Source organism: Eriocheir sinensis, chromosome 44 (assembly GCF_024679095.1).
Source record: "Eriocheir sinensis breed Jianghai 21 chromosome 44, ASM2467909v1, whole genome shotgun sequence".
In the NCBI taxonomy this organism is placed as follows: Eukaryota; Metazoa; Arthropoda; class Malacostraca; order Decapoda; family Varunidae; genus Eriocheir; species Eriocheir sinensis.
The window spans coordinates 5,886,841-5,904,504 of NC_066552.1; the positions used below are offsets into that span (position 1 = coordinate 5,886,841).

The window sequence follows — 17,664 nt, forward strand, 5'->3', positions numbered from 1 at the left end:
GGAATGAAAGAGGGAGATAGAGGAGAGAAAAGAAAATGGGGAGAGATGAATGGAGGGAGGGAATGAAAGAGAGATAGAGAGGGAGGATAGGGAGAGAGGAAGAAAGGGGGGATGAAAGAGAATGAGGGAGGAATATAGGGAATGTTGTGGGGAGGGAGGGAATGAAAGAGAAAGAGGGAGAAAGATTGGGAGAGGGGAAGGAGAGAGAAAAGAAGAGAGATCAACAGGAAATACAAAATGGGAGATTTTTCTTCCTTTTTTTACTTCCTTTTCCTCCTTCTCTTCTACACTAACTCTACTACTACCTCTTACTAACTCTTCTCACATCCCTATAACCACCACCTCTAAAAAACCCTCCTCTCTCTCACTCCCCAACAGATCAAATGGTTCATGAACGGGAAAGAGGGCGTGGCGGGGGCGAAAGTCAACACCACCAAGACGACGCAGGGCAGCAGCATCCTCGTGGCCGTCAAGAGCCGCCTCGACCTCACGCCGGAGAGGAAGCACCACGAGGCCAACATCTCCTGCCGCGTCAGCCACAAGGCCCTCGAGCAGCCCATCGTGCGCAGCGTGGTCATGGCCGTCAAGTACCCACCGCAGGTCTCCGTCTCCGTGGACTCCGCCAAGATTAAGGAGAAGGATGATGTGAGTGAGGGTGATGGTGGTGGTGGTGGTGGTGGTGGTTGGATAATGGTGATGGTAGTATGGTAGTGATGGTTGTTGTGCTGTTAGTTGTGGTGGTGGTGGTGGTGGTGGTTGGATAATGGTGATGGTAGTATGGTAGTGATGGTTGTTGTGCTGTTAGTTGTGGTGGTGGTGGTGGTGATGGTGGTGGGATAATGGTGATGGTAGTATGGTAGTGATGGTTGTTGTGCTGTTAGTTGTGGTGGTGGTGGGGTGATGGTGGTGGGATAATGGTGATGGTAGTATGGTAGTGATGGTTGTTGTGCTGTTAGTTGTGGTGGTGGTGGTGGTGATGGTGGTGGGATAATGGTGATGGTAGTATGGTAGTGATGGTTGTTGTGCTGTTAGTTGTGGTGGTGGTGGTGGTGGGATAATGGTGATGGTAGTATGGTAGTGATGGTTGTTGTGCTGTTAGTTGTGGTGGTGGTGGTGGGATAATGGTGATGGTAGTATGGTAGTGATGGTTGTTGTGCTGTTAGTTGTGGTGGTGGTGGTGGGATAATGGTGATGGTAGTATGGTAGTGATGGTGTTGTGCTGTTAGTTGTGGTGGGGTGATGGTGGTGGGATAATGGTGATGGTAGTATGGTAGTGATGGTTGTTGTGCTGTTAGTTGTGGTGGTGGTGGTGGTGCAGGTGTTAAGTGTTACGGTGGAATTGGTAACACTTGTCTTCCGGATGTGTTGCTTCACCAATTCTCGAGTTTCGTTTTCTGATTGACCGTCAAATCCCAAGCCCCTTTTTTTTTAATCTGTTTCACCGTCTTCATTAGTATATTAAACTCACTATATCTTTTCCCAATTTCTTTTTTTATATACCTAGTGCCTCCCAGCTTTTTTGGTTTCGTTTTATACTTTTATTTCATCTGTGTCGTTCTTTTCATACCATATTTTTTATCGCTATACCGGTAACATTCTAGTATTCCTCGTGCGCATTGGTTCGTCGTCTCCAAAGTCACTAATTCGCTGTTTTCGTTTTCAAATTCATCATCATCTCCATTTATAGACCTTGAATTACACCTGACACACCTTTCCGTCCTCTTAATTAACTGCGCAGGTGGCGATCACGTGCGCCGCCCAGGGACGTTAACCTTCTTCGTTGAGTATATCTTTATTACTCGTATCTGGATTTCAACTATTTAAACATAATCACCGATATTAACCTTTTCATGTGTGGGGTACAAGAGGAGAGTTTATTTACCTCCTGAGTACACCTGGCTCAGAGGTGTGACAGGGGGGGAGGGGGAAGGGGGGAGGAGGGATAAGGCAGGATGAAGAGGGGAGGGAATGAAAGAGGGAGATAGAGGAAAGGAAAGAAGATGGGGAAAGAGAAATGGAGGGAGGGAATGAAAGAGAGATAGAAAGAGGAAAGAAGATGGGGAAAGAGGAATGGAGGGAAGGAATGAAAGAGGGAGATAGAGGAGAGGAAAGAAGATGGGGAAAGAGGGAGAGGAGGGAGGGAGTGAAAGAGGGAGATAGAGGAGAGGAAAGAAGATGGAGAAAGAGGGAGAGGAGGGAGGGAATGAAAGAGAGATAGAAAGAGAGAAAGAAAGAGGGGATGAAAGAGAATGAGGGAGATGATAGATAGGGAATGTTGTGAGGAGGGAGGGAATGAAAGAGAAAGAGGGAGGAATACTGGGAGAGGTAAAGGCAAGGGAAGAAGAAGAAGGAGAGAGAAAAAAGAAGAGAGATCGTTCATATTTTATTTAACTTCATACACCTTGATTTCACCTACTTCTTCATTATCATCATCTTTATTGACCTTTTCACAGTGTTCATTCGCCTCCGCTCGCATTTTATTTTATTGATTTCACCTATTTTAACATAATCACCTATATTAAGCTTTTTTCACGTGTGCGGTAGAAGTTTATTCACCTCCGGACGCATTATTATTATTTTCTATTTATTTCGCCTATTTTAACAACCACCTATATTATTATTTTTTTTCACGTGTGCGGTACAAGTTCATTCACCTCCGTATGCATTATTCTTTTTATTGATTTCGCCTATTTTAACAATCACCTGTATTAATCTTTTTCACGTGTGCGGTACGTTTGCTCACCTCCGTTTATTTTATCTTTTTTTTATTTCACTCCATAAACCTTGATTTCGCCTCCTTCACCTTATCATCGCCTTCATTAATCGTGTCCGCAGGTGGTGTTTACGTGAACCATAGCTATGCAGTACAGTTGGCTTCGCTACGCTCATTATTTCACTAAGGACGTTAATAATTTTTCGCCTGATTTGTTTCTTATTCACCGCCAATTCACTCTCCAGACCAGTGGTTCCCAACCTTTTTTCTGTCGTTTCCCCCTTCAACCACTTCAACCATCCGGATTCCCCCCTCCGTATGGACAAAGGAAAAAATAGCCAAAGCACGATATTTTCTTTCTTAATAACACAAAACATAATAAGTAAATAGAAGCCAAACACAAAATTTACGTGCTTAATAACACAAATCAATCAATCACTAGCCCTGACGCCCCACTGGGACCTCCCTCCCAGGGGCCGGCCAGGACAGAAGGGTCTCCAGTTTCCTCTCTCCAAACACACATTTCTCAGATCCCTCTTTGACCCTCTTTAATGTATTCCTCAACTCTATCTTTCGTAGCAGAAATGTTGATTTTTGTTTCTATGTACTTGAAGAAAAGTCAATTCTGCATTCTACCAGATCTTTTTTCAGTCGACTAATTGCCAGTAATTTATGTTTCCCTCACGTTAAATTTCCCCCCTGGAATCCTGAAATTTCCCCCCAGGGTGAAATTTCCCCCAGGTTGGGAAATGCTGCTCCAGACCTTGATTTCACCTGTCTCACCTAATCAGCCACCTTAATTAACACGTCCATAGTTGATGTTCACGTGTTAGGTGCAGGTATACCTCTTAACTGTCGTCTTTAGGTTCACCTTTATCTTACTCAATAGACATTACTTTCACCTGCTTCTCCTCATTATCACCTTAATTAGCACGTCCACAGGTAATGTTCACGTAGGAATTGGAGGTATTTTTAATTATCTTCGTTAAGTTCATCATTATCTCACTCTACAGATCTTAATTTCACCTCCTTCACCTCATAGTGACCCTAATTAACACGTCCACTGGTAATGTTCGAGTGAGTTGCAGGTACCTTTTGCTCCCTTCGTTAAAAGCCAATTAATATATTATTTCACAGCTTATCTTCACCTGCTTCCCCTCACGCGCAGCCATAGCGTTAGCCCCACCTTTACCTTTACTTCCACCTCATCATCAGCTTAATTAACGTGTCCACAGGTAATGTTGACGTAGGTGTTGCAGGTACCTACTTTTTACCCTTCATTAAGTTCATCATTATCGCACTCCACAGCCCTTAATTGCACCTGCTTCACCTCATCATCAGCTTTTAATTAACGTGTCGGCAGGTAATGTTCACGTGTTAAGTGCAGGTACCTTTAACAGTCTTCTACTCAATTTCACGTAGGGCAGTTAGGGCGCAGCGTATGCCACCAACTTTACCTTTCCTTTTATCAACTTCATCATTATCCCACTCTACAGCCATTAATTGCACCTGGTTCACCTCACCATCAGCTTTTAATTAACGTGTCGGCAGGTAATGTTCACGTGTTAAGTACAGGTATTTTTAATTGTCTTCTATTCAAGTTCATCTAGGGTACTTACGGCGCAGCTATGGGCAACTTTTCCTTACCTTTAATCAACTTCATCATTATGCCACTCCACAGACCTTAATTTCACCTGTTTCAGCTCATCATCAACTTTTAATTAACGTGTCGGCAGGTGATGTTTTCATGCAAGGCGGAGGCCAACCCCTCGACGCTGCGGTACCGGTGGGAGCTGGATGGCGTGTCGGTGGTGGGCGATCACACCGAACACTACCTCATGCCGCACATCCAGCGCTCCTCCAACGGCGCGAAGGTGGCGTGCGTGGTGTCCAATGATATCGGGACGCAGAAGGCGGAGCACACCCTCAGCGTCCAGTGTGAGTAATATCTTTCTATCTATTCATCTGCGGAACACACCCTCAGCCTTCAAAGTGGGTGTAGTATTTGTCTATTTATCTATCTATCTTTATTTATCTATCTATCTTTATTTATCCGCATCGGGGCCTAGTGCAGCTATAGCGTATGATCCTAACTTTGCTTTATTTATCTATTTATTTGTTGCTGTAAGATCAGAAGGGGTAGAGCAAAGGTTAAACAAAATATACACAAAAAGGCTTCAGTATAATGCACCTGATAAACGGACTGGCGGATTGAATGGTTGACTATTGATTGATTATATTTTTTGTTTTGTGACATAGGTGATTATGGAAGGGTGTGTGGGAGGGGTTAATTATGGATGTACCTTTCTCCTTCCCTTTCACCTCCATTCCCTTTTTATTTCTCTTTCCTTTCTCCTTTTCCTCCTTTCCCTTCTTCCCATTCCATCCTCACAAGACCTAACAGCAATTCCACCTTCCTGTTTTCCTCTCTACTTTCCCTATCCTCTTCCCCTTTTCCTCCTCCCTCTCCCTTCCCTTTCCATAATTACCAGACCCGTGTTTTAATTCCTCATTCCGTTCCGAGCATTACTTTTTCCTCTCCCTATTCCGCTCTTTCCTCCTCCTCTTCTACCTCTGTAACACACGATCCCTTCTTTATCTTCCTCTCCTTCACCTTCCCTCTTCTTCATCACGACATGACCATCACCTCCATTGCCCATTCCCTTCCTTACGTTCCCCTTTTCCTTCTTCCCCTTCTGCCTCTGAAACACACGATCCCTTCTTTATTTTCCTCTTCTTCACCTTCCCTCTTCTTCATCACGACATGACCATCACCTCCATTGCCCATTCCCTTCCTTACGTTCCCCTTTTCCTTCTTCCCCTTCTGCCTCTGAAACACACGATCCCTTCTTTATCTTCCTCTCCTTCACCTTCCCTCTTCTCCTTCACGATATGACCATCACCTTCGTTGCCCATTTCCTTCCTTACTTTCCCCTTTTCCTTCTTCCCCTTCTGCCTCTGAAACACACGATCCCTTCTTTATCGTCCTCTTCTTCTTCACGACATGACCATCACCTCCATTCCCCATTCCCTTCCTTACATCACCTCTCTTTACTCTTTCTTTCCTTCCCTTCCAGTACGAGCAATGAAACACGTTAGAGCCCTTCAATAGCCCATTAACCCCCTTCCCCCTTCCTCTCGACAGTTCTCTTCCCACCCCTTCCTCTATCTCCCCTCACAGGACCCCTTCACGCTATCCTCATGCTTTCCTATAACGTTTAACGCCTTCCCTTCCCCCTTTCCCCCTTCCTCTCCCTTTCCTCATGGCAGTTCTCTTCCCTCTCCTGCCCCTTCCCTCCCATCACAGGGCTCTTCATGTTATACTCGCCCCTTCCCATAACGTTTAACATCTTCCCTTTCTTCTTTCCCCCTTCCTCTCTTCTTCCCATCCTTCCCCTTCCTTCAGGCAGTACTCTTCCCTTTCCTTCCCCTTCCTTCCCATCACAGGGCTCTTCATGTTATACTTGCCCCTTCCCATAACGTTTAACACCTTCCCTTCCCTCTTTCCCCCTTCCTCTCTTCTTCCCATCCTTCCCCTTCCTTCAGGCAGTACTCTTCCCTTTCCTTCCCCTTCCTTCCCATCACAGGGCTCTACACGTTATACTCGCCCCTTCCCATAACGTTTAACGAATTCCCTTTCCCCCTTCCCCCTTCCTTCAGGCAGTACTCTTCCCTCTCCTGCCCCTTCCCTCCCATTACAGGACCCTTCACGTTATACTCGCCCCTTCCCATTACGTTAACACTTCCCCTTCCTCTTCCTCCTCCTCCTCCGCAGTCACACAAGTCTCCCCTCCTCGTGCTCCCATTCTCCCTTCCCATCAAAATAGCAGCTGCCAATATCAGTCCGCATTTCGCTCCCTCACTTCACTCCCCTCTCCCCTTCAACCAACGCCTCTCAGCTCTCTCTGTCCGACTCTATTTGACTCTTCTATCCACTTCAAATAATTCGTCCCTCGTGTCTCTATCTCCATTTCTATCTATTCATATTTTGACTCCGTCTCGCCCCTTTCTATCCACTCCAAGTTCATCCCTCTCTTCATCCTTCTATCCACCTCCATTTTTCCTTTCTATGCATCCCTCTTTCGCTTTTATCCACATCTATCTCCCTCTTCTTACCATCCTTTTCTCACCTCCTATCTTTCCCTTCTATTAGTTCCTCTTTCATCCATCATCCCCTTCTGACCATCCCTCTCTTTACCTTTCTATCCACATTTATTTTCCCCTTCCAATCACCTTTCTTTCACTTCCCTATTCATCCCCAGCTTCCCATTTTATCAACTCTTTCACTCTTCTATTCACTCCCCTTTTATCCCTCTATGTACATCCTTATCCCCTTTCTACTATCCATCTTTCACCCATTGTTCCATCCCATCTTCCCCTCTCCTGTATCCTTCTTTCCCCCTATCCATCCCCATCACCGTTGCCAGATTATCGTACTCAGAGCATAGTTGGTAAATATAAGAGGTTGAGTACGACAATCTGGCAACGCTGAATTCCCCATCCGTCCCTCATTCCCCTGTGTCATCTCCCTTCCCCAACGCCCCCAGCCTCCCCAAGTCACCATCTGTTCTTTGGTTCCCCCAGACGCGCCCCGCTTCAAGTCCGAGCCGCAGGATAAGGACGAGGACGAGGGGAAGAGTGTGACGCTGACCTGTAACGTGGATGGGAACCCGCCGCCCGAGATTGTGTGGCTGCACGAGAGGGAGAACAAGGTGAGGAGGGGAGGAGGGATGGAGGGAAGAGGAAGGGAGAGATAAGCAGTACAAGGAGGATGAAGGAATACATGATGAGGGGAAGAAGAGGGGGGGTGAGATTGGTAGTATAGGGAAATGGGAGGGAAACAAAGTGAGAAGAAGGGGAATGGAGGAGGGAAGAGGAAGGGAAAGATAAGCAGTACAGGGAGGATGGAGGAAAACATAATTGAGGAAGAGGAGAGGTGAGGTTGAGAGTATTGGGAGGTGGGGGGGAAACAAGGAGAGGGAGAGAAGGAGAAAGGATGGAAGGAAGAGGAAGGGAGAGATAAGCAGTACAAGGAGGATGGAGGAATACAAGATGAGGGGAAGAAGAGGAGGGGTGAGGTTGGTAGCATAGGGGGTGGGAGGGAAACAAGGAGAGGGAGGGAAGGAGAAAAGATGGAAGGAAGAGGAAGGGAGAGAGACTGGAGGCTGGAGAACAAGGTGAAAAGGAGGAAAGGAAGAGAAAGGGAGAGCGGTAGGAAGAGAAAGGTAGTATACAGGGAAGATGATGGAGAAAGGGGTGAAAAAAGGGGGAGGAGGATGGAGGAAGAAGAGGCAGAGGCAGGAAGAGTGAAAAAAGAAAGTATGACATGAAGGTTGAAGGAACACAAGGAAAGGAGGGGAGGAAAGGCGGAGCAAAGAGGAAGAGGAAGAAGAGGAAGGAAAAAGTGAAGAGGAGCAGAGGGAAGATGAAGGGGAGAGGAAGGAAGAAGTGGGAAGGGAAAAAGAGGTGGGCAAGGGAAGAGGGAGGAGAAAATTGAAAATGGAGGAAATGGAATGAATGGAGGAACTAATGAGAGAAAAATGTGAGAAGGGAGAAGTGAAGCAAGGAACGAATAGATGAAGAGAAAAGTGATTAAAGAATGGAGAGAATGAGATAAATAATGATGAAAGTCTGAAGGGGAGGAAAGGTAGAAGAAGACAGCGAAGGAGGACAGGAGGGATGAATGGATGGAAGTCAAGAGAGGGGAGAATAAGTCGGATAAAGGAGATGGAAATGAGGAGGAGAGAAACAAAGAGAGAGAGAAAATAGAAAGAGGAAGAACAGAGAAGGTAAAAAGAGGATGACAGGGATGAATGGTGAATAGAGCAAGGATGTGGAAGGAATAAAAAGGCGTTGAGATGAAGAGAAGGGAAAGTTGGAGCATGAAATGAGAAGGAAAGGAGAAAGAAAAAAATGGAGGTCAGAAAAAGAAGCAGACAGATACAGATAGACAGAGAGAGAAATACAAGAGAAGAAAGTGGAGAGAGGGTGATGGAGAAAAGCAAAGACAAGGGAGAGAGAGGGAGAAAAAGCACGATAGATAAATACAGAGAGATAGATAGACTGAGGTAGAGAGAGAAGAGGGGAAGAAAGAGGAGGGGAATTGATGGAGAAAAGCAAACACTAGAGGAAAGAGAGGAAGAAGAAAAACACGAGAGCAAGGGAGAGAGAAGGAGAGACACACACAAACACACACAAGAGGAAGGGCAGAACAGCAGAAAATCAAACAAGCAAACAAACACGAGTAAACAAACACATGAGGGAACACACACCTGTCCGCCCCTTCCCCCGCCCCCCCTTTGACCTCCTTTCCTTCCCCTCGTCCACAGGTCATCAACTTGGGCTCGAAGCTGACCTTGGCCGTGAACCCGGAGACGGTGGGCACCTACCATTGCCGCGCCGCCGTCACGGGCTTTCCTGAGGTGAGTGCCTGACCTGACCTGGCACGGCGCGGGGTCAAGGTATTGGGTCATATTTTTAAACATGTCGGCGCCAAAGAAAACATATTTGACAAGGATTTCGTAGGCGTTGTGGGCATTTCCAGGGGTAGTTTTACGATTCTGGTGGTAGTTTGACCTTTCTTCTGCACCATGAACCTTAAACAACGCCCATGAGAACCCGGTTGACCTCTTTTCTGGCCTTTGGAAATAATTGATGTGGGAGGCGGAAGCGTTTGATAATACCGAATACAGTCTCTTATATGTCAAACAAACTCTTACCTGTCCACGCTTTACCTGCCCGGCTCCCCTTCCTCCCCTCACCTATTTATCCTTTTTCAATTTTTTTCCACCGCATTTCAAGTTCCCTTTTCACTTTTATTTCCCTTTCTTTCATTATCATCATTATCTTTACCGTCATCCACCTCAGTAATGTACATCAGGTGGTGAAGTCTAACCTGATTCTCTGATTCTGATTCTCTTTTTTGCCAAACCTGTTCCATTCATCATCGTCATCATTATCATCATCATCTTCCACCCACACTAATGTAAAGCAAGTGGCAAGCCTATTCCCCTCCTCCTCCTCCTCCTCCTCCTCCTCCTCATCATCATCATCATTAACACCATCATCATCATCTTCCCCCACACTATGTCACTTTTTGCAGCCACCCGGGAAATGAGATCAATTAATAAGGTTGTGTTAGAGACGTGGGATGAGCGTTTTTTTTTAGTCGTTGTCAGTTATCGTTTTCTTTAGCTTTTGCTCATTTTCTTTTATAATGTTCACAAAGATGACAATACTTCATGAGCCAACTGTACATTAAGGATAGATTAACTTTTTTTTACAGTTAAGGAGGCACCCCAGGGAGAAAAAAAAAAAAAAAAAAATCCCGCTAAAAAAAAAAAAAAAAAAAAAAAAAAAAAAAATCCCGCTACTAATGATTACCTCGGTGGCTTCCCGCTCACATACGCCTGCCCTCAGCATGACCCCGGCGGCTGCGACTTAACATGACGCTGACCCCACCTGACCCCTGACATTAAACGCTATTGAGGAACATTGACCAAAGGAACTGCAGGACTGACCGGAGGACAAGACTAGACGGATGGTTTGGTTTTAATTAGTATTATTGGCATGTTTTCCCTGTCGTATATATCATTCTTTCATCTCTCCTCTCTTTTTCTTCCTTCCTTTTTCCTCGTTCCTTCACTCCCTTTCTCGTTTTCCTTTCGTCTCTCCTCTAATCCTCCCTCCTTCTTCATTGTACTATTTCTCTCTCTCTACCTTTTTTTCCTTCCTCTTCTCTCCCTTCCTCTTTCCTCCATCCTTCCTCCCTAACCTTTCATCTCTCCTCTATTCCCTCTCCTCATTATACTATTTCTCTCTCCCTACCTTTTTTTCCTTTCTTTTCTCTCCCTTTTCCAGTCTTCCTCCACTCCCTCTCTCCTAACTTACTTTCTCCTCTATCTTCTCTATGTTACTTTTTCCTCTTCCTTTTACGTTATCTTACACATTATCAGCAAAACCTTTTCTCTTGTCAGTTCATCCAATTACTCTTCACAAAAAGTAAGGTAAAACAACTCCTCTTCAAAATTCCATTCATCGATAATCCCTTTTGAGCGACATTTGACAACTTTTTTCTTTAGGTCTCCAGTTAAAAGAGGAAGAAAAATGAGGCGTACAAAAATGATCCGATTGGTGACATGATATCTGGCCCACATTTGACGGGCCATTAGCTATTTAGTATACACGTAAACGGACCATTAAAAAAAAGGGAAAAAAAGAGAAAAGAAAAAAAGTCGCCTGTCGTTGATTGGGTGGAGGTGATCCCGCGAGCCAGGTACTAACGGGGGCGCTCTTACCTGTCCGCTCTTTACCTGTCCGGCTCCCCTTCCTCCGCTCACCTATTTCTCCTTTTTCTATTTTTTTCCACCTCATCTCAAGTTCCCTTTTCACTTTTATTTTCCCTTTCTTTCATTATTTCCACCTCTTCTTAGACCTTCCCTTTTCACTTTTATTTTCACTTTCTTTCATTATTTCCACCTCTTCTTAGACCTTCCCTTTTCACTTTTATTCCCCTTTCTTTCATTATTTCCACCTCTTCTTAGACCTTCCCTTTTCACTTCTTTTTATTCCCCTTTCTTTCATTATTTCCACCTCTTCTTAGACCTTCCCTTTTCACTTCTTTTTATTCCCCTTTCTTTCATTATTTCCACCTCTTCTTAGACCTTCCCTTTTCACTTCTTTTTATTCCCCTTTCTTTCATTATTTCCAACCCGCCTCTTCTCTCTTCTTCTGCTTTTCTATTTCCCGTTTCTCTTCATTATTTCCAACTCGCCTCTTCTCTCTTCTTCTGCTTTTCTATTTTTCCTTCTCTTCATTATTTCCAACTCGCCTCTTCTCGCTTCTTCTGTTTATCTATTTTTCCTTCCCCTCGTTATTTTCAATCTCGTTTCAGCTGCCGAGTCTCGCCTCAGAAACACCGGCGTCTGATTCCTCCGTCCGTCTGTCGTCTCGTGTTCTCGTCTTTGTCAGTTTCGTGTCTCGTCTTAACTTTCTTTCCCTGTGTGTGTTGTTGTTTGTTGTGTTTTTGTCTCGGTCTGTTTGTCCACCTGCGTCTGTCTTGCTGTCCGTCCGCCTGTTTGTGAGTTTGTTTGTGGCTTGTTTATTTCATTCTTTCGTTGTTTGTTTTTGTTTTTGTCTGTGTCTATATTTGAGTCTGTTTTGTGTCGTTAGTGTGTCTGTTTTAATGTTGTGTGAGTCTGTCTGTTTTCTCCATTTCCGTCAGTGTATGTATGTATGTGTGTATGTGTGTATGTATATGAATGTGGATGTAGCTACGTATCTTCATGTCTTGTTTTTTTTTCTGTCTGTCTGTTTGTACATCTATCAACCTCTGTCTAATTGCCTGTCTGTCTGCTGCATTTAATTCCTTCTGTCTGTTATGTCCCAGCTCTTCTCTCTCTCTCTCTCTCTCTCTCTCTCTCTCTCTCTCTCTCTCTCTCTCTCTCTCTCTCTCTCTCTCTCTCTCTCTCTCTCTCGCTCTCTCTCTCAGGTTGCCGTGGGAGACTGAAACCCACGGGAGTGTTGCCATTGGCCGTTACCTACAGCCAATACCAGGTCGCTGCACACACACAAACGCACGCACACACACACACACACACACACACACACACACACACACACACACACACACACACACACACACACACACACACACACACACACGCACACACACACACACACACACACACACACACACACACACACACACACACACACACACACACACACACACACACACACACACACACACACACACACACACACACACACACACACACGTATTCTTGTCCATTAGTCATGTTCTGCCACCACAGTCAATAGCGTCTCCATGATAACCTTACAACACACACACACACACACACACACACACACACACACACACACACACACACACACACACACACACACACACACACACACACAGGCTGTACTCCACGTCCCCTTCCTCCCTCATTTTTAACCCATTCACTCCTTTCCATTGAGCTGTGACACTCCCCGTCCCTCCACTCGCCTACGCTTCCCCTAAACACAGGTGGTCCTATAATTCTCTCTTTGCTGTAGCCTCCCCACCCCCATATTAACCCTTGACCGTTTAGCACCCATAGCCCCCTCCCCCCCCCTTACACCTGATCTATAAACTAATGGGACCGTTCATGTTGTGTAATCGACGCTCACACAGGTAATTATTCACCTCAGTGACCCTGGCTTACCTACACGACTAAGACTTATTGATACCGTGACCTCCGCTGACCTGAGCCATTAATTTCTTTGTCCTCGACCTCGTATTCCTTTATTGACTTCTACAGGTAATAACTCAGTGACTCTACCTGACCTAAATAACAAAGACCTATTGCTACCGTGACCTCCGTTGACCTGTCTCTGACCACCTTATTTATGACCCGTTAGCCTCCTTGTTCTCGTGTTCTCTCCAGACCTCTCTCCGTCTCGGCAGTTCTGGCTCGTTTCACCACCGTAATCTCATCTGAGGGTATCAAGTCCTAAGATTAAATCTCAGCTCAACTCTAAAAAGCTGAGTTCAAACTATTGGTAAGAAATTGGATGGGGCGCTGTAACGCGTGGAGTGGCTCGGAGTTCCGTCGTGTGCACTGTATTATTCACCATTTTTTAATACCTATATACATTATGGGATAAGAAGTCATAATGACCCATTTCCAGACGACACAAGGATCGGATGTCTCATCAGATACCGCCAAAGGATGAAAAGAAATTATTAGAGTGAAGTTAGAAATCACTGAGTGAGGTCAGCAATCAATGTAAGAGTAGTGTTATGTTAGCAAATGTTGCATACTTAGTGCAGCAAGAAACACGCCATAACAATAGTATTACTCGTCCAGGCTTCTCACTAAACCAACTAAACCATGCACGCAAGTTACGGGCGAGGCTCAGGGGTCCCGGTAAGTTCTGGCCTCGGACTGACGTAACCTAATAATAGTTTGGAAGCAGCAAACAATATTGAGTAGCACCCCAGAAGCGTTAGCAATACAAGTGCTGTAGTGATCCGAGAGTTCCGCAGCGAGACACGCATATTCTTGCTGTTACATCATTTCGTGAGCGCGAGTGCCCCAAGGACGTTAAATTGAGGCGTCGGCGACAATGGGCAATGAGGAATGGGCTAAGTGAAGCTTGGACCAGTACGTGGCCAATGTGGCGGCCGGTATACTACGTGTAAAGACCTTTGGAGTGTGTGCAACGGTGGGAAAAAGATGCGTTTATGTGCGAACACACACACACACACACACACACACACACACACACACACACACACACACACACACACTCTATATATATATATATATATATATAAATATATATATATATCTAGATATATATATATATATATATATATATATATATGTATATTTGTTAGTGAATATAAATATATATATATATATATATATATATATATATATATATATATATATATATATATATATATATATATATATATATATATATATATATATATATATATATATATATGAGTCGACAGAGTGACGGCTCCCTTGAGCGAGCACTTGGTACCCTGAGGGATTTTTTAGTATAGGCGAGGGGGGGAGGAGTAATGGGAGGGGACATCTAGCTCATAATATAACCAGGCAGCTTAGAAGTAATTCTAGAGGAGTAACAGAGGACGGGCTAAGAATCTTCTATACTAACAGCAGGAGCCTCAGAAACAAGATAGACTTACTAAGGGGTGAAGCTTGTTCAGAAAATTTTGACATAATAGCGATCACTGAGACATGGATAGACTTTGCTAATAGAAATTTTAGGTCAGAATTTGAAATAACGGGTTATCAGATGTTTCACAAAGACAGAAGGGGCAGAAAGGGAGGTGGAGTTGCGCTATATGTTAAAGACTCACTTAAATGTTTAGTTAACAACTCAGTCAAAACTAACATGGATTCAGAATCAGTTTGGGTGGACGTTTACAAAGGGAAAGAAAAACTAACTCTAGGAGTTATATACAGGCCACCCAACCTTAACAGGCAGGACACGAGTATATTACTACAGGAGATTGGCAGGGCAGTATGAGTAGAAATGTCTGCGTAATGGGGACTTTAATTATAGGAATATAGACTGGGAAGATCTAGTGGGTGACCTGGAAGCCGAGGACTTTCTTGAAGTTATACAAGATAATTTCCTTAAGCAGGTAGTTACTGAGCCTACCAGAGGAGATAACATATTAGACTTAGTCCTAACCAATAATGGGAACTTGCTACGTGAGTTGGAGGTGGGCGGAGAGTTAGGAAACAGTGATCACAGAACGGTTCGTTTTAGGTTAGACTGGGCGGTAACCCGTGATCCAAACCCAGTGTTAGTGCCAGATTTTAGAAGAGCAAACTACGAGGGGCTTCGAAGACATCTTGAAGGGGTAAACTGGGATAATTTAGGGATTCATGAGGGCCAGAACTGCGGATTGGAGAGCCAGGAGAACCAGGTAGAAATGTCTTACAATAATTTAGTTAGAGTAATAGTAGAGGGGCAAGAACAGCATATACCACAGCGAACACTTAGAAAAGAAAACAATGATCCTAAGTGGATGACTCGTGGACTAAAACACGAGATTGGGTTAAAGAAGAATTTATCAGAAAATAAAGAATGGTGAAAAACATCTCAGGGGCCGGTACGTCGAAATAACTAGATTAGTTAAGAAAAACACCAGGATAGAGAAAAGTAAATATCAGATCAAAGAAGCAAAAGAGGCGAAAAGTAATCCTAAGGGCTTCTTTCAGATGTATAGAACAAAACACGGGAGAAAATTGGACCGCTGAAATCAAACACAGGGGAGCTAGTAGAAAATTACGAAAATATGAGCACATTGTTGAACGACTACTTCCTTTCAGTATTCACACAGGAGGATCGAACGACTATACCGGAAAGAGTTCAGGTGTACGAGGGCGGGGATGGCGATAAATTGAGGGATATAATCATTACCAGGCAAGTAGTTCAGGATGAGATATATAAGCTTAAGAAGAACAAGTCGCCAGGTCCTGACGGGATATTTCCGAGGGTATTAAAGGAGCTAGGTGATATAATCAGTGACCCACTAACCGACATCTTTAAGATGTCGGTAAATACTGGCTATGTGCCGAGCCTATGGAAAGTAGCTAATGTGACGCCGATTTTTAAAAAGGGTGACAGGTCAGTTGCTTCAAACTATCGCCCAATTAGCTTAACATCGGTTATAGGGAAGATGCTGGAGTCCATAATAGCCAGGAACATTCGGGAGCATTTAGAGAAACATAGCTTAATTCACGACTCGCAGCATGGGTTCACAAAAGGTAGGTCATGCCTCACCAATCTCTTGTCCTTCTACAATAAAGTATTTGAGGCGGTTGACAGAGATGAAAATTATGATGTAATCTATCTTGATTTTAGTAAAGCGTTTGACAAAGTTCCTCACCAACGACTGTTGCTTAAATTACAGGCTCACGGAGTAGAGGGTAAAGTTTTGAACTGGGTCAAGGCGTGGCTTAGCAATAGGAAGATTGAGTGCAAATCAATGGTAAAAGATCTGACTGGGGATGTGTTACGAGTGGGGTCCCACAAGGTTCGGTATTAGGTCCACTTTTGTTTATTATTTATATCAATGACTTAGACACAGGAATTAGTAGTGATGTTAGTAAATTTGCAGATGATACCAAGATCGGTAGAGTAATTGAGTCGGATCAGGACGCTAGTATTCTCCAAGGTGAACTCAACAGATTATATGACTGGGCGGATAAATGGCAGATGGAGTTCAATGTAGGGAAGTGCAGTATTCTGAGTGTAGGTAGGAACAACCCCTCACATAACTATTGCTTAAATGACACTCTCATAAGTAGGTCTGGGTGCGAGAGGATTTAGGGGTCTTAGTGAGCTCTGATCTCCGTCCAAGGGCACAATGCATTCAAGCTAGAAATCGAGCTAATAGGGTACTGGGATTTATTTCAAGGAGCGTAAGCAACAGAAGCCCCGAAGTCTTCCTCAAACTATATTTAGCATTAGTTAGACCTCATCTTGACTATGCGGTTCAGTTCTGGTCACCCTACTATAGAATGGATATCAAAATGTTAGAATCGGTGCAGAGGAGGATGACTAAGATGATTCAGGGGTTGAGAAACTTGCCATACGAGGAAAGACTCAAACAGTTAAACTTGCATTCTCTAGAAAGGCGAAGGGTGCGTGGAGACATGATCGAGGTTTATAAATGGATGAAGGGCTTTAATAAGGGAGACATTCATAAGGTTTTGTTGGTAAGAGAACCGGGTAGGACACGAAGTAACGGGTTTAAACTGGATAAATTCAGATTCAACAGGGACATAGGCAAAAATTGGTTTACTAATAGGGTGGTGGATGAGTGGAATAGGCTTAGCAGTCATGTGGTGAGTGCCAATACAATTGTCACATTCAAAAATAGACTAGATAAATTCATGGACAGCGATATTAGGTGGGGTTAGATACACGGGAGCTTAGGGTCAAAGGAGCTGCCTCGTACAGGCCTACCGGCCTCTTGCAGACTCCTGCGTTCTTACGTTCTTATGTTCTTATGTTCAGGACGACGCGAGTTCAATCCCCGCCCGGTGCCACCAAGCTGGGATTTTTCAGCCGCCGCCGAGTGGCTTAAAACTACCCACATGCTGTCCAGAAGATCACCTATCAACCCGGACTCTAGATTCTAGGATTAAAGATGAGCTCCGGGAGGGCAGCATGAGCCAATGCAAGATGGCGCCACTATAAACACTCGCCTGCGCCAGAACGGGCTGGGTCGGCCATCAGGCCCCACCGGGAAGAAGCCTTGGGCCGACCATCAGGCCCCACCGGGAAGAAGCCTACCGGCGCAATAGGCCGCGACGTAAAAAAAAAAAAAAAAAAAAAAAAAAACTATCTATCTATATCTATCTATCTATCTCTATCTATCTATCTATCTATCTATCTATCTATCTATC

General features: G+C 44.4%; 1 protein-coding gene across 2 annotated transcripts in view; it reads left to right on the forward strand.

Moving 5' to 3' along the window:
* LOC126980358 (irregular chiasm C-roughest protein-like) overlaps positions 1-17,664 on the forward strand; it is a 65,293-nt gene that overhangs the window by 35,999 nt on the left and 11,630 nt on the right. For both annotated transcript variants that reach the window (XM_050830145.1, XM_050830146.1), the window contains exons 5-8: positions 379-645; positions 4,450-4,651; positions 7,298-7,425; positions 9,043-9,135. In XM_050830145.1, the coding sequence (XP_050686102.1) occupies positions 379-645; positions 4,450-4,651; positions 7,298-7,425; positions 9,043-9,135 (690 nt within the window). The remainder of the gene's footprint in view (positions 1-378; positions 646-4,449; positions 4,652-7,297; positions 7,426-9,042; positions 9,136-17,664) is intronic.